The sequence below is a fragment of the Poecilia mexicana genome, unplaced genomic scaffold (assembly GCF_051168715.1).
Source record: "Poecilia mexicana isolate PSO_F unplaced genomic scaffold, ASM5116871v1 scaffold_15, whole genome shotgun sequence".
Taxonomy (NCBI): Eukaryota; Metazoa; Chordata; class Actinopteri; order Cyprinodontiformes; family Poeciliidae; genus Poecilia; species Poecilia mexicana.
Genome location: NW_028263384.1, coordinates 17869594 through 17887875, shown reverse-complemented (window position 1 = coordinate 17887875; position 18282 = coordinate 17869594). Strand labels below are relative to the sequence as shown.

General features: G+C 39.8%; 1 protein-coding gene across 1 annotated transcript; it reads left to right on the top strand.

Annotated features, from left to right (window-relative positions):
- The first annotated feature begins 9357 nt into the window (after nucleotides 1-9357).
- gdf10a (growth differentiation factor 10a) lies at nucleotides 9358-16341 on the top strand. Its single transcript, XM_014982509.2, has 3 exons — nucleotides 9358-9924; nucleotides 13120-14222; nucleotides 14322-16341. The coding sequence occupies exons 1-3, from the start codon at nucleotides 9720-9722 to the stop codon at nucleotides 14511-14513; spliced, it is 1500 nt and encodes a 499-aa protein (XP_014837995.1). The 5' UTR covers nucleotides 9358-9719; the 3' UTR covers nucleotides 14514-16341.
- The last annotated feature ends 1941 nt before the right edge of the window (nucleotides 16342-18282 follow it).

The window sequence follows — 18282 nt, the reverse complement described above, 5'->3', positions numbered from 1 at the left end:
CCCCTCCCCCCAACCATAACCATATCATACATCTTATACAACCAGATACAGTCATACTCAGCAGATCAGTTCGAGAACACTTTACTTTTTCCTTTACAAAATTCAGCAAACGTTACAAGTAAGATCAAAAGAAATATCCTCTGGATACAGCAAACACAATTGCAGATAAGAAGAAATCAATAATAAAATAAAAAAGAAAAAATATTACATAATTAACAGACCTATTCTACCTCACATTCAGTGCTGACCTTACTAAACACCGGACTTTACAACAAATGCGTTGCGTGATAGATATCTAACTTATGGGTCCACTCACTGTACTTACAGCCGACGTAGCGAAATAACTTCTAATGTCTGTCCTTTTCTTTTTTGGTGGCGACATGGTCTCGAGACTCAGAAGGAGACGCGTGTGCCCAGCTAGCCGCCGCCTTTTGCAGCTAATCAAAGAACGTCCGACGATTCAACTGACTCCCCCATCCCCCCACCCCCCACAGCACCGTTCCGACACGGTCTCGGAGGCTCATAATAAATGTCAAACTAAGAAGCTTCCGTTCCGCGCACCGCCTGTTGCTGCTAATCAAAGATCGTAGATCCACGTTCTTTGAGCCAATATGGCAAAAATTGGTCGGGACTTTTTCATATCCCGTGAATATTGGTCGGGACATGTCCCTACCGTCCCTACCCAAACCTACGCCCATGCTTGAAATACTTATTTTCCTTGGTGTCCCCCCAAGTGCAGACATAAAAAAAGACCGTAGACATTAGCTTTACTAATGTCTACTGATTACTTCCACTGCATATCATTGTATATTTGTTGTTTATTAAAATAGGCAGTTGTGTTTTTAGATTGGCTCTCAAGAATTTTTGTATTTTACCTATTCAAGGAATAATTTGTGGTCCCTGTGACACATCCTGGCACAGTAGGACAGTAACAATGTTTTGCTCTTTACCCAGCACACTTGCACTATTCAAACTAACATCAAACATATTTCATATACATATACTTTGATGAGATTTGTTTCTCTATGTACAGAATCACATCAAATGTGATTTTATAAATGCCGACATATGTGTCAAGAACATCAATTTAAAAACAAAAGTACATAATTTCATTCCAACAGCTGGGTACACTCACATAGAGCTACTGGTTTTGCTCTTTCTTTTTTTCATGGCTAACAAAGCCATCTGCATCAGAGTGTATTTTCACGCTTATTGCCATAAATGGTTTTGTTTGTGAAATGGACATCTTGCATAGAATGAATTCCCTTTGATATGACAACAATGACAAATGCTCCAGAAAAAAACGTGATTCTGTACTCCTAGAAATTCAAACTGGGGATGATAATAGCAACTTAGCGGCCCCACCTCTGCATCTACAGCTTTAACCAGGCATGCATTTCCCGCATGGCTCCAGGACTCCAGCATTGTGGCGCTGGGATACCGAGCTATAAAGGGAGATGAGATAATCTGGCATGATGGTGGAGGTCCACTGTGGAGAGCGTATTGTCTCTGATGAAGCTAATAAAGTCCTGCAATGCCAGATCCTTGGCTCAGCTCCAGACCGGGCATACTGCTCCTGTCTTTTCACTTATCGTCTCCTCTCCACCCCTGCCCCAAATGTAGCAGGAGGGGAAAGGGGGGGCGGGGGGGCTATCTGGAGCAGCTTTGATCCCTGTCTGCCTGTCATTTACCATTAGTCACCCTTGGGTAGGGGAGTCCTCTTTGGGTCAGTGATGGACCAGAGAAGAGCTGAATGAAAGGCTCATAGCCATGAAACAATGAGCTCTGTTCGGCGCAGGAGGCGTCAGGGTGTTAGCGGACATACTCTGGTGTGTGCCACATGTCTCACCCCTGACACTGTCACGGACCAACCCGTAGTCCCTTTACAGCTTTATCTCCCTGATGTGGCCCCACAACTCTGGTAGTGAGATCACAGCTCCTGCTCCAGCTTCCATACAGTCAGTTTACTATGATTTAAGTTCTTTTTAATGGGTTTTTCCAGGGCAAAGCTCTGACACAAATGGTGAGGACATGCATTTACACTCAATTCATTCAATAGGTAAAACAGACATGTTCGCTGTTTTACTCTTTAAAGAAAAAAGGTTTTCGTTTTCCAGTCGGACTCATATTGTATAGCTGTTTCTGGTTCTGTGGGGTAAAGTCCTCTGAAGTGAACGGGGCTGGATGATGTCTGAGAGCTTAGAGGTGTGAAGTCCTAGAAAGAGAAGCAGGCAGTCCGTCCATCCATCCATCCATCCATCCATCCATCCATCCATCCATCCATCCATCCATCCATCCATCCATCCATCCATCCATCCATCCATCCATCCATCCATCCATCCATCCATCCATCCACCTATTGCATATAAATGATAGAATCTGTAAATCTGCCCAAATGAAAGGATGTAAAAAGGAAATAATAAATGACTCAGAATTGACTCTCCCAGCGGTTTTGTTGGGAACGTTAGAGAAGAACTTGTCTTGATTTAAAATTACAAATCAGATAAATAAAAATGAAAAAGACGACTAATCTTGTCCTGTCCCACCTCTGAATGATCAATTGCAAACAGTTTTCTGTTGTGCATAACAGTCAGTTGAAGTTACAGTTTGCATTGTAAACATCTTTACCTTTTGTTTTTAAATAAATGGAAATAAAACTCTTACTTGTTTTCTGGAAAATTTTAAATATACTGCACTGCACTGCTATGGTGAAAACTGAAGGTTTTCTTTTTCTTTAAACAAAAAAAAAAGGTTTCAGAAAAGTTCTTTCAGTGATATTATTGAATCTTAAGTCCCATGTGATTGTCCACTGCTGCTTTGGCCTTGATTTTCAACAGCAGGCATGAAGAGATTGACACACTGTATGTTTATTCTTTTGGCCACCCATACATTACACCACCAGAGACTGTAGATCCCTCTGGCAGAAATTGTTTTGTCTTCTGCGAATGATTGCCAAAACCATGAAATGTCAAACTGATTCAACATGACTTGAAAATATAAAAACATCTATATATATATATATATATATATATTGTTTTTAATCTCCATTTTGAGGGTTCTTGGCTTTCACTAATCAGCCAGCGACCACTACTAGCCTTCTCACTTCTGGAATCACATTTACATATCTTCACCCGAGCAACGGTCAGATTCAATTAGAGTTCGAAACACAACGGGAGGCCTGAACCCCCCGCAACTGGGAAATGAATATCGCTGCTACCTACTCCACCAGGAGGGTAAATTTATTGGGAAATATCACAGGACATCTCATTAAATGATGGCGACAGAAGCAAATTAAAGCATGAGTTAATAAGACACGTCGATCGAGACCTTTGAAAAGCTCCACTCTTTATAGACGTGGATCTTTATAAGTTATGTCATTTTAAAGATGGTTAAACTATGACAGCAAACACAGGGACCATGTCACATTCTGGTAAAACATCAGTCCATGTAATTGTAATTATTAAATTCAATTGCATCACCTATTCAAGACTCATAGTACAAAATAAACACAGTGAACGCTCGGACTCTTTTGATTTGTTTCACATCTGAAACACACCAGTTTCCCAGGTGTAAAGTTTTTTTGTTTTTTTTTAAGTTTTAAAAAAACCACAGCAACTTCCAGTCGAATTGTAATTTGGTCATTTCTAGACATTTCCTATATTTTTAAACAGTGATACATGAGCCACATTCAGTCACCATTGTGAAAATTAGAATAATTAAAGGGTTCTCCCGGTGTAATTTCCTCCATCCTGGCTGCCGACCTCAGGTGTTTTGGGGAAGCCTGTGCAAAAGGGTGAAGGTCATGGACTCGTGGGATGTGTTCAGGAAGCAACAGCACATGGTGTTACCCATAATGAACATCATGGGTGCCAGAGGAAGCAAAACAGTGCAGCATGAGTCACATCTCAAAGCGCCTTCTCTATAGATTCATCTGCATTCCAGCCAAACACCAAACTCTCAGCAACTTCAATATCACTGCTTCCTTCAAGGCTTTTTAGAAGAATGGACACATGACTAACATATAAATAATTAAAAAGAAAAAAAAATGTAGCACAAAGCTAAAATTGTCCCCATAAATTGGATTTATGAGGACAATAAACTTTGACAATAAAAATAATATTTTTAAATGGCCTCTTGGAAATATAGAGTAAAAAGTTCAGCCTACTAGAGGGCATATTCCTTTCAGTGGTTTGGAAAGTCATAACTTCAAAAGTGAGGTTCCATTATAAATAGCTTTTAATAATAATAAATGTAAATTTTACAAAGAGGGAAGATGAAGAGAAAATTAATGGAAGTTCCACGAGGCTTAATAGAATCCAGCAAGAATGACTCCATACTGAGGGGGATTACTGAAATGCCTCAAATGAGTACTGCAACTGAATGCATGAAAGTGAATCAAAACGAAATTAACACAAAGGAAAACATATACCAGAAACAGAACACAGCACAGCAAGACGACGAATCAAAAATATAAACCAAAAGGTGATACAGAAACTCAGGGGACAACAGAAAGGACACTGAGCTCCAGGAGAGACAAGTCTAAATAAAACAGGAACTGGGTTCTAAAAACAAAAAAAAAATATTAACTATTACTAAATGTTGAATCTTCAGGAAAGGCCAAAGGTATCCAATACAAAACCACTGACAAAGAGCCATATTGTGAATGGTGATTGTAAACAATTTCTGGTCAAAGCGTTTATCTGATTTAGAAGTGATATTTTTATTTATTTATTTATTTTACTTTTACAATCATATTTGGCAGTACTCCTGATAGGAAATCTTTTCCATACTCAATTCAAAGTACTTGTCTCATACAGGAATCAATGGTGCCATACTGCCTCCCCTTTTCTTCTCCTCTGTAAATAATCTTCCACTTCTATGCTCACATAATAATGGTTTAAAGGTCCAGTAAATAATTTTTGAGAAAAAAAAATGCTAAAAGTTGAAGATATTTTTAGTTGTTACAGGTCCACTTTGTTCCCTCACGGGTGAGTTATTAGCTTCAGCCCTTCTGGATCAGCTAATCTTGATTTAAGCAAATGAAGTCACCAAGAGGGAATTTATTAGCTGCTGATGTCCATTTAAAAGAAATTCACTTAAATAGTCTAAGCTTTCCACTGACTGAAAAGTTTAATTTTTCATGTAATTAATTTTGCTTTACTTAACCAGGTCAAGATTGAAATCTAGATCTGCAAGGAGGATCTGGGCAGAAAATCTGGAGCTCTGTTAAATTTCGATTCATTTTCTGTCAGCCCGCCTTTCTGTCTGTCAAGCGGTTTGATTCATGCTCAGAAAAACAGCCCACCAGCGGGATTTTGAATACAATATGTCTTTCTCTGCTTTACCGCAGACTGACGACAGAAGGGAACTAAAGCAAATCCGAATCAGTCAATTAAACAGGAAAAAAATATTCCCAAAGCAAGCAGCAGCTCTGTCTGTTCATTTTTCCACACGAAACCTTAAAACGTCACATGAGGTAAAATTATCAGACGGTTATTGTTTTTGTTCAGTTTTTCTAATCTGGTGAATTTAAGGGTCCCATGCTGTACTCTTGAGTTTTTATTACATGACAACCTGTGGGCTCAGAATCAAAATCAAAGAGCCAGAGGGGGACAGAGAAATCCAAAACTCAAAACTATTTGTTGAGGCAAATTCAGAGCAGAAATGGAAATATTTGGTTAACTCTGTGGCAAACGGTTGGCGGTTTTGGAGCGGCCCATAGGTGAAATGGAGGGAACAGCTGGCCCTTTGTTTGTGGACAGAATGGTGCACTCTGCGGGGTCACTGTAGGGGGCCCCCAGCATCACAGACACGAGGACACACAAACACACACTTACACTCGTGACAGCTTCCACAGGCGTGTGCACGCAAACACAAAAAAACATAACATTCCTCTGCTTCTATGAATGTTTTGTTAATCATGTGAATGGGTCACAGAGTTACACCCCCAAGCATAACTACAGTCTCCATAGACACAAACTCACTCACTCACTCGTGCTCGTTCTCACACTCAATATAAGCAGAGTGGGTGAGACTCCTATAGTGGGATTCCAGGTCCTTAATAACCCCTCAACCAGTGTCAAAGTCTGGCCCAAAACCAATGCCTGTTGCAGGCAGACTGTGTAGTACTCAACGTATATCCTGTTTTTTACTCTTATTTCTTAAAAAAAAAAAAAAAAATGTTTCAAGACACATGTAGATATCTGAGGATAAATATACTAAAATTAAAAACAAGGATTAACTGTGGAAGAATTAGTTATGTTACAGCAGGAGGAATAAACGAAAATACTCCACACACATTAGTCCATAAATTTGGTTATGTATAATAAAGTAGAATGGCAAAGAAAGTAAGTGTTCAAAAGGATGAAAAGGAGAAGCTGCAAAATGACATAGAAAAAAAAATCAGCTGAAGTCTGTCAGTATTTAGACAGCAATTCTTTCATGAAGGTTTGTCCTTTGTGTTTCTGTGATATTCTTTGATGGACTGGTGACCTGTTAATTCTGCAGAAAAAAAGTCCACTCACACCAAACTTCAGAAAGACCTGCAAATAGCAGGGATGGTATTCTTTTGGGGTGGAGTTTGCATGTTTTCCCTGTGCATGCGTGGGTTCTCTCCGGTTACTCCAGCTTCCTCCCACAGATCAAAAACATGACTGTTGGGTAAGTTGGTACAGTGTGTGTGTGTGTGTGCGTGTGTGTGTGTGTGTGTGTGTGTTTGTTTGGTTGTCTGTCTCTGTGTCTCCCTGCGATGGACTGGCGACCTGTCCAGCAGGTACCCTGCCTTTCGCCCTATGATTATTGAAGATAGCCCACCCCCCCACCCCTTCCCTTGTGATTCTGCAAGGAGAAGCATTCATGAAAACAATAAGTAATTCACCACGTCTGACCTAAAAACGTCTAAAAGGTGTTAAACAAGGAGAAATTCCAAAACAATCGCTACTTGTACCACACACAGTCTCATACATGCCGGAAGGTTAATTCCTCTCAACGCTCGATTCCCCCACTGAGAGTCAAACACAACTCCTGTTTGGTTTGGACAGCACTGAAAAAGGACCTCCATGTTGAACAAACTGTAGCACAGTGTGGTCCCTGTAATAGAGCCTGAGGAGTCAGATACAACAGGAGTTCAGTGCTGCTGGCGAGATCAGAGGCCAGTGATGTCCAGTTCTTCTAACGTTTCAGTAATAAACCATCTATCCCAGAAACCTTAGTCATTTCATGCATCCATGCAACCATGTTGGTAGAATTTCTTAGGTCACTGATTAGTGGCCTAAATTTTGGGATCATCTGAGCAGATATTAACTGTGTTCTAATTTGCTTTTTTTTCTTTTTTTTTTTAAATGTCACTTCACTTAAATAAATGTAAATTTTCACAGCAGAACATTTCACCTCTTGGTACCTACACTGCTTTGCAAAAGTTATCATCCTGCTTATTTTTATTTCACATATTGTCCAATTACAATCACAGAAACTTCAAATTATTCTATTGAGATTTGACGAACACAAAGTAGTGCATACATTTGAAGTGGAAAGAAAAGCATCCGTGGTTTAAAACCTTTTTTTCTATCCCTTTAGTTAATAATTTTTAGGACCACCTTTCGCTGAGGTAACAGCTGTAAGTCTTGCCACAGGTTATCTTTTTGCTTTAGGTGTGGATTCTGATTGTGTCTAACACATGGATGTGCTTTAAGATTTCCGTGATGATCCTGGAAGATGAACCTCCTCTGATCAGCTTTCCTGATCCTGAGGAAGAATAGCCGTGATCCGCTCCATGTTTCACTAAACACTAACATCCAAGGTGGACCCATTTTACTAATTAGGCTCTAAAGGGTAATTGCTTGCACTAAACCTTATTTTGATGTACCAGAGTTAAAAGGGTCAGATACAAACTCGCTGTGCATTTTTTAGATCTTAATATGTAAAACCATTTCTCATTTTCTATCCATTTCAAAATTATACACCACATTTTGTTGATCTGCGACATAAAATTCTAAGAAAATACTGTAAAATTTCTGGTTGAAATGTGACAAAGTATGAAATCCGCAAGGAGTCTGAATACTTTTTCAAAGCACATCAGTGACCACATTGTGCGTATTTACAGTTATACGCTTTGGCCATTTCATGCTCTTTTCTTCACATTTGAACTTTCCTTCCTGTGCTCATGCATGTTGCATGTGCTCTAAGGCTAAACTTTTTTCTGAATCCTGCACCTTCTTAACCTCTTTGTTTACTTTCTGCTTTCTTCACCAGAAGAGAGCAACAAGACAGCCCCGGTGTTTTACGACTTGTAATCACAAAGCATCAGCTCGTTGTTGCGCAACTATTTTCAGTTTTTATGTATAGTTAATTCAAGAGAAACAGCAGCAATGTTTTTTAATATTGTATAGCCACAAGCCCTAATTTACATAAGAGGGGTCAATCATCTTACTAGATTTTTCTCTTCAAAGATGAAACAGGGTGGGGGAGAGGATTGCATGTATTCAGTAAAATGACCACAGCAGTTAATCATGGTTTTTTTTTCATCTCAGTATAAGTCAACACCAGATGGGAAAAGGAAAACCGATGTGTTTGTGCGGTATGACAAAACCATAAAGCATGCCACTTCAGTGAGCTACTCTACTGTCACTAAAGCATGCATGGACACACAAACACACATGGATGCCCTAAGAGAGGTCCCGATTTAAGAGCTGACGCTGGTGTGGAACATAGTGAAAAGGAGTATTCTGCGCGGCCCTTGGGGGCCACAAAGGTATTGAGTAGTCCTCTGTGCGTGTGTGTATGTGTGTGTGCGTGTGTGTGTGTGTGTGTGATTCACACAGTGTTTCTGCGAAATGACCTGAGAGGCCCCAGCTAGTTACAGCCTCTCTGCTGGAGACCACCACCACAAAACAAGCATTGTTGGTACAGAACCCCAGACACTAGATTAAACACTCTGTGAGCACAAACATACAAAAATGCATGCAGCACAGACCAAAGTGTTACAAGTTTGAAGCCAGTGTGCTACTTGAAATGAACAAATTCAGCGCCAACACCATAAACACCTTAAACACTGTACACAATGCCAAGCGGCCTGCTCTAACAATAGCCCCCCCCCCGGTTGTTGGTCGGACTATTATTGTAGGTGTTTCTATGCTAATTATGTGTGACTGAGGCCATGTCAAAAGCAGTTACTGGAAATAAAGTGGAGAGCTGGAAATTATGAGGTAGAATTACTTTGCCCGCAAGGAGGGAAAAAAAAGCATTTCAGTTGACCAAATGGGTTCAAATTTTGTTTTCAAAAAGAGATCCAAAACCGCATGCAAGGAAATATAACATCGTCTTCTTTAACATCTCGGGCAGGGAGAAAAGGGGGTCAGCCTCATGACCTTCACTTCTGGCTCTTGACTGTGCAGGGACCCCGTTGGCTGACGGGATTGTGCGTCATCGCCTCTTGCCGCTCCAGTGCTATAACCCCCCTGGAAGCCGCTGGCGATCACACAAGTGTTAAAGTACCAGCCCCAACTGTTGCCCGGACCAACCCATCCAGCATCCAGGTCCCACACAGTCCGACAGAGAGCAGAGAGAGTGCGCACGGAGCGCATAGGGGAAAGTCGTGCTTTTATACAACGTGGATTGTTTTTATGATTCGTTTTGGACATTTCTCTGCACGTTTCCTCTTTTTTATATATTTTTGGAGTTTTTGCTGGATCGTTCTCGGCCCATAAACGGCAGTCCTTATTATGACTTCCTCGCACCTGTCTCTACTGACGCTGATCTGCGTCCTGGCCTCTGCATCGGTTACCGGAGACACCGGCTTCCTCCAGCTCTCAAGTGACTTTGATGAGGACATGCTCTCCCGGCATATGCATAGGTTGTACGAGAAATATAACAGAGAAAAGCGCCTGAAAGAAGGAAACACTATCAGGAGTTTCAGAGCCATCCAAGGTGTGTAAACAAGCTCACCTGCATGACGCATGGGTGCTCAAATGAAGCAATTTAGAAGACGCTGTGCAGCAAAAATAAGAGTCGTGTTTTAAAATGCATTGCAAAGAACTAAATGTGCAGGATGAGAAGTTCCCCCAGTTATTTCCATTAGCTGCTACTCAAAATGCAGACGCCCAGCCGGCCCAAGTCATACATGAACAAAGCTCCAAATCATGTTTGCAAAAAAGAAAAATTGAAAGACTAAATAAGAGATCATGTGGAGGAAAGTGTTAAGCTCACAGTAGTGGTGGGATGCAATAAAACTGTCTTGAATTAGAGGCATCAAGTAGCAATACTTAACACAGTAGCTATATTTATTTTTCATTCCAAATACTATTGAATAGATAAGTCGAAACATATCATGCAAACGCATCAAAAATATAACTACTTATTTTGTCTCTGAACTTGCACCAGGACTTGTGTAGCAAGTAGTGGCTCTAAAGCTCATGCTCACAGCAAGATGTTTTGAGATGATGCTGTAGCCTTGAAGTGCAGCAGTACTCAAAACAAAAGTGAACTCTCGAGGGATTACCGCCACCCGGAGAGTTTGCATCAGTGTGACTGGTGGACCAGAAATGGTGTAACCTAAAAAGAAGCTTTTAATTATTTGATTGTTTTATAATAATTCTTAGAAATTAGTGTATTAAAGTCTGCATTAATAGTCATAAATTAATGTTGAAAATCAGTTCAGCAGCTTATTGTGTCTGTGAAGGAGTCTTATTTTATTGACATTGTAATAGTCAATGCATTATTTCTAGCAATTTTTTGTTAGTGAAACAAGAAATTGTCTTATAACCTGCAGATATTGAAATTATTTAACTAATTTTGCATTCTTCTCAATTTTTTTTTTCTATTGCTACTATGGCCCCACCACCTTTTGAGAGCTTTAGCATCTTCATTCCTTATATCAAGATGTTAAAGCTCTTGATATAAGTGCTTTATATCAAGAGCACTTATATCAAGTGCAAATCATGAAAATTTGATTTGAAAATTTGATTTGAGGAGGCAAATCATGAAAATGTGCCTCCACGTTTCTGTTGCCAACATAAACTGTAAAGTTCTGTCTAGTTGGTCAAAACAAATTACAAGCATTCAGAATAAGAAAGCATGACACTAGTTAAATCATTTTTGGAGGGGATTAATTGTTTGCATTCAATGGTATTTCAGTTACATTTGTGATGTAATATAACAAACATTTTTAGAGTAAATAAATTAGAATTGCTACAAGACTCCCGTACCATCGGAATAACTCAGATAAAAAAAACTTGCCTCCACGTTTATTTACATATGTGTTTACTCAGTAAATCGTTCTAAATAGTTTCAGGGGGCCAAATAAAACTTTTTTGCGTTGGGCCCCAAACAATCTAAGGCCGGTTCTGCACTCTAAATATCTAGGATTGTTTTGGATCAGTCTGAGAATGCGTTTAAATAGTTTCAGGATGCTGTGAGTTCATTGGGGCTCTGGAAGCAAAGGCGCCACTCGCATGCAGGGTCCGATCAATTACCCTAGACAGACTCGAAAGAATGCGTTTGAGCCACGTGCAGTAAAATAGAATACAGTTTAAAAAAAAAAAACAAAACTCAGGGGCAGGCAGATATGTGCGCAGAGCAGGGTCACTGTCGTGGCTTCTGTGTTTAAGTTAGTTGGTCCTGAGGGGAACGAGCGACTCCACGTCCTGGAAACAGGAGGCTTAATGCGCATTCTTTCCTCTCTGTCTGAAGCTGTTTTTATTAATGCGACTCTTCATTTATACACTGCAGAGCTCTCAGATAGCATATCATAACATGTGTGTATTTTTACTGCAGAGGCTCGATGTAATCCAAGGAGACATGTAAGAGACTTTTCAAAATGGTTTGAGGACTGCTGAAAAAGTTGATTGTATCTCAGTGACTGAGCAGGCTGTAGCAAGCTTAAAGGAAAGCTTCAACTGAAACTGAGGATAAGCACTTCCATATGCAGGCTGAATTCGGGGTAAAATATATCTTTTCACTCAGTCCACACTTCCGCTGAACTCTTACACAATGAACAATAACTCTGCTGTTGAAGTTAATGTTGATCATGAATATGCAGCCTGCCGCTCACCCAGAGTCTGGTTCCTCTTAAAGGCACACCTTCTCACATCCTACCAAAGAGCTGCTCAAGAGTTTCAGGGTTCAGTCATGTAGCAAAGTAAGGAAACGCCTTTGTCCTATTTTGGGGGGGGAACTTAACCACGTATAAGTGCCTTTGGCTCAGAGATTTTCCTTTTTCTAAATGTATTGCCTTTAATCTAAAAAATCTCAAATAACCGAGTTCAAACGTGGTTCAGCTTCTCATTTTCAATTGATCCTGGTTAATTTGTTAATGCAAAAGGGGTTCCACTTTAGGGCTTCAGAAACAAAACTTCAAAAAATATATAAAGACACATTTGGTCCAGTGATGCTAAAGGCATGATGATCAAGTTTGGGATGATGGTGGCGACGGTGGTAGGAGTTTGTTCTGCAAGACACTTGGGAAACATGCTTCACCTGCCTTGCCTGCTGGTGGTGGTCAGAGGCCTGGTGTCGTCGGTGCATTGCAGCATCGTCTCTGTAAACATGACCTACAGCAGCTGTGGCTACTATCCAGTAGTTTGCCATCATCAGCATGTAAATGTGTGCATGAATGCAACGTGAAGTGCTATACAAGTACAGGTCATTTACTATTTAAAACCAGGGAAGGGTCAACATTATCAATAGCTGGTCCCCATTAAGACTTCCTCTACATGGACACCAACTGAACCATGAAAAGACTCACAGAGACACACAGCAGTCACTATGCTCTCACCTTCAGGTAAAATGTTGTGGCTCTGTTCTGCACTGTGCATAGTGTAATTTACAGCTTACTGATCCCAGCTTACAGCTTACGTCAAGCTGACTTGTGTTTACTTTAAGTTTGCCATGAAAACAAAAGAAAGCCTTTTGCCCAGGCAAGCAGCAAGTCAGCACGAACTGATTAAAAGTTCCAAGGAATTCTGATCAACTTAAAAATAAATTGTGCATTTTAAAAAATGAGTTAGTTACTTATAGAACATAAACATATTTGCATAAATATACTTAATAATGTGATTTTATTCATAAATCTTAGTTGATTCTCCAATGACTTTGTGCTGACTCTATGATTTAATGTTTCTACAGACTTTGCTGACCACAGGATTGTGTACAGACTTAACCTAACAACCCTTCAGGAATCAGAGGCCATCCTCTCTGCAACATTCCACTTCCTGCTAGATAAGCACACACTTACAAGACCCTGGTTCTGCAAACGCTTCAAGAGTCCATCATGTCACTCCGCATTCACACAACCTTCTCCGCCCATCAGCTTGATGTTTCGCTCCCACTCTTCTGGGTCAGAGGTTAGATCTGAGCCGGTGGAGTCATCTCTAGGTAACGTGACCTTTTACCCCCACAGGAAAGGGGTTTGGCAGATGAAAGATGTGACCAAGGTAATAAAGGAAGCTCAAGCTAGGGGTCAGTTTTTGCTGTCGCTGGAACTGGACTTTGGACAACAGCCCCATAAAAAACAAGGGGATGTTTTCTCTGTTGTCAGCATGCCCTACCTGTTACTGTATGCCAATGACCTAGCTTTAGCAGAGCCAAACAGTGTTGCTGCTAGCCTTCAGAGATATGACCCAATAAGTGAGGGAGCAGAAGTCCTGCACAGGTCTAACTCCTCACCGAGACTGAAGGGACGCATAAGAAGGCAAACGGATCCGCTCCCTGACACCATTCAGAACAACGAGTTGCCCTACGTCAACCTCAGACCCAGTGAATACAGAAAAGAGGACCTGTGGGAGATCAACTGGCACCTCGCATTCAAACCGAAGTTTAAAGCAGAGAGGAAAGAAAAGACGGGGAAGAGTCAAGACAGGGCCAGAGAAGAGAGAGACAAAGCTGAACCTCAGACCCTCAAAGGAGTTGAAAGAATAGCACAAATTAAAACGGACGATTCAGGTACCCTCAAAGAGAGTCCAACACTTTCTCTTGGTGACAGACAGAAGAATGAGCGGAACAATCAGGGAAAACACAAGGGCCGGGTTCACACTCAGTCATCTGTCCTGAGTTTTGATGAACAAACAATGCGGAAAGCCAGGAGACGGCAGTGGGGCCAGAACAGACGCTGTTCCAGGAGGAACCTAAGAGTGGATTTTGCTGATATTGGCTGGAATGAATGGGTCATAGCCCCCGAGTCATTCGATGCCTATTACTGTGCTGGTGCATGTGGTTTTCCCATGCCTCAGGTAGGAGTACACACATCCAACATCTTCTCTTGTCTCTTTCTACATTGTCTTATATCCTGGTCACAATTGCATGTTTCTTCTTTTCTTAAACCTTATCAGGCTGCCAGGCCATCCAACCACGCCACCATACAGAGCATAGTCCGAGCTGTTGGGATCATCTCTGGGATTCCTGAGCCCTGCTGTGTCCCAGAAAACATGAGTCCCCTGGCTGTGCTCTTCCAGGAAGAATCCAGAAACCTGGTACTCAAGGTTTACCCCAACATGTCTGTCCAATCCTGCTCCTGCCGATAGAACAGTGGTGAGGGGAGAACACAAAAAAGGGAGAAACAACAGGTGTAAAGGTGGCAGAACTGTGCAACTGTGCATCGGATAACAGGTTTCCTGATGCTGGACAAAAAATGCCACCCTACTCTGAAATATTCCTTCAAGAATAAGGGAGATGTAAAGGAATCGCTTCCATTGAATTTGACTGACCTCTGCACTGACAGGAGAAGCACAGAGAGTGTTTTGTATCTCCAAGAAGACCCATAAGTTATATGTTGCTGAATGCAGTCAGTTCAGTAGAGCATTTAAGAGATGTTTTTCCTGTTTAATAGCAGAACGTTTTTAAACACAGCTCATGTTGAGTTTGTGGTTTTGTTTTACAATGCACTGCAAAAGTATTCATACCTGTTGAACCTTTTAAAATTTGTTCCCAATACAACCACAGGCTTCAAAGCATTTCCCTGGGATTTTATATGACAGAACAATACAAAACTCTCATTTGCGAAGTGGAAATACAAGATCGGGTTCTATTGATTTATTTTTTTTCTTTTACAAATAAAACTATGTAAAGTGTGGTGTTCATTTGTATTCAGTCAGAGTCAGATAACCACTTTTAGGTTTCTTCCAACTTCTAGAGACCTAGATCTGTGTTTGCATAATAATCCATCAAACACAGCAAACTGGAAGGATGGCATCTTTGAAAAGCAATTTCAAATTTAACATTTAGTTCTGGGCTTTGACTAAGTCATTCTAATACATTTATGTTCTTTGATCTAAGCCATCCAATTTTGGTTGTGGTTGAATGTCTAACGTCGGTGTCCTAGAAGGTGATCCTCATCCCTAATTGCAGGTTTGTTGCAGTCTCAAATGGTTTTCTTACAGAACTCCCTCATCTTTAGATCCAATCTTCTTCCCATCAACTCTTGGCAAGTTCCCTCTTCCTGCTGAATAAAAGCATTCCAATAGGATGATGTTTCACCATTTTAAACATGTTTCACCATTTTAAGTCAGCCCCTTACCCCCATAGGACAGTCAACTCTCTTTAAATCTCATCTGACGAGAATGAGTTTCTTCATATCCCTGAATGCCTTGCAGTAAATTGTAAATTGAACTTTTCAAGACGTTTGTTTAGCATATTTTCTTCCCATTCTTCCATTATTGCCAGAGTTGTGGATCACAAAACTTATATTGTTCCGGTTGATGTCAGATCTTTGAATAGGTTGGCAGTCGTTCCATGCTCTTTTTATATTGAGTTGATGGACCAAACCACATTTTTCATACTTTTATTTTTAAAAAGCAATAATAAAACTAATAGTAAACCCATGTAATCATTTCCACACACATCCTCACACATTTTGTTCTACTTTATGTTGGTCTGTCACTTAAAATCTCATCAAAATACACCCAGGTTTGTGTGTCCAATATGATGAGATGTAAAATGGAGTAAGAATACTGGTGGAGGTGAAATTTTTGACTACAAAAGCACATTATTATTTGGCAGCTCATTCAGCAAACAAGATTATTAAACATTTCCAATTTTGTGCATACTTCATATGTTTGCAGACAATATGTTGTTTATGTTGTATAAAGAAACAAATTGTAGAGAGCACTTCACACCCAGCAACTCCCCTCTAACACTTCAAGAATCTTAGAGTAAAAACATGTGTTTTGTAAGTTGTTTTCTTTTTGTTTGCTTGGTATTTTGGATGTGAAATCTGATTTAATATGACTCTAACAATAAATAGATTATGTACTGCTACTTTTCAGATTATACTGTTTTTTTTTTACTTGTGTATTGCTTAAATTATGAAAAATTTTTGCCTTATAAGAATTAGAATAAAAATAATTTAATCCATTGGCCTTGCAGTAATATTATTATTTTACACAGTATTGTTTTGTTCTTGGAAATTTCAGAGTCTGACGTTTTGTAGCAAAACAAAAAGGATATCATGGTTTTAGCATCACTGGTGTACAAAAGCAGGAAGGTTCCTCTCAGAAGTGGGCCCTTTGAACCCATTCTTGCCCCACACCAAAGACTCAGGCGTCAGGCGTCAGCCGTCCAGTGAATAATGTGACGGATGTGGGCTGCTACGGATAAATGGTTGATGGAGGAAGCAAGCCTTCAGCCATCAGGACGTCAGCCACTTGAACTTCAAAACATAGAGCACTTCCTCCTTTTTCTGCTCATTCAAAGAGCATTTCCAAGTGTGTTTCTTTTCTTCCTGCAGATGCTTGCAGACAGATCATCTTGTGTCGAGATGATCTGCTTATCCCTTTTACTCACAGAAGAAAAAAGTAACAGGAAAAGAGGCCCAATTTTTATTAACTGTCCAATTACTACTCAGAAATACAGCATCAGTGTGATACGTCTGTTCATAATGACGAAATGTTTTATGTGTAAAACACCTGGAAAGAAAACTGTCCCAAAGATAGCTACATGTTTCAGAGAGGAAGGATATAAAAGCCCCTAATGTGATTAATTATTGCTGTCCAAATTTAAATTTGTGGTATTTTTGCCATGTTCATGGATCATGGGTATGTATAGAAGAGACTTTGCAATACTTGTTCTGATTATATCTTTGTCTGCTGAGAAGTGCTGATAAAAAATAAGTTAGTACCTTCTTAAGTCAAAAGGTATTATATCATTTTTGGTAAATTATTATGTTAACCAATTCAGATTTATATATTTAATCTAACGTGGCACAAACTGATACTAAAGTTGTAATTTGTAACTGTAATTTCTAATTTCTGTAAATATCAAAATGCCTATTTACTTAGTTTAGCCTTTAATTTGGAAATATATCTTTTAAGTCCCAGTTTATAATGTATTTATGCATGGACAAGAGTGAAGTGTTAGTTGTTTTCAAATTTGAAACAATGCCTATTAGTCACTTCATTCTATGGATTACCAGGCAAACATTATAGAAAACCATATTAAAGGACTTAATGGCAAAGGGCATCTTTGTGTCATTGCATCTAATGATGAAACGGTAAAATAAAGACATCACTGTGAATATATGTTGCAGTATGAAACCAAAATTGACGAGGGTGAGAAAATGCTGCTTCTTTTTTAACAACCGGAAGTTTTTAGCAATAAACTAAGCATTTTATGAATGAACTATAGTCCAACCACCATTATAACTGCAATGATGGCTGCAATTAGAGCTATTATAAATCATGTTTGCTTTATGTCAAAGCTTCAGTGTGTCAGCCCTCACTATAGTAAAATATCTACTTTTTTCCCTTTTTTTTACTTATTTCCTGACTGATCCTCTTACAGTGTCTGCCTCCATCCTGCCATCAGAAAGTGAACTGCATGTCATCTACAATCACTCTCACAGGAGAGCCCAGAAAACCACAGCAGACTTGTGCAAATGGGCCAATATGTGTAGAAACCAAAGTGAAACAAGACAAGTGGGGAACCAAGAATAATATGTACATTTCTACAGCATTATGGATAAATTATAGGGGAGCAATAAAGTAATTATTAGACAACAGAGAATTTTCTGTACCTGGATGAAATGGTCTGGTTATTGAGCTCAGAGCCATACCTCTGTTCATTAGTACAAAAGCTACTGTTTCTTTTGCTTAATCTGTCTAATCGGGTGAGTCTGTAGCTGCAATGTTAAGAAATCTCATCCTATGTGTAGAAATTGTATAAAAATATGAACTGGCTAATTTTTCTTTGAGACATTTCCTCATCCAAGGAGAAATTCAGCTGCTTCAAAATTAAACCAACAGTAACAAACGTTTCTTTTCACTGCATGTTCTATAATTCAGCCCCAAAAAGATTAAA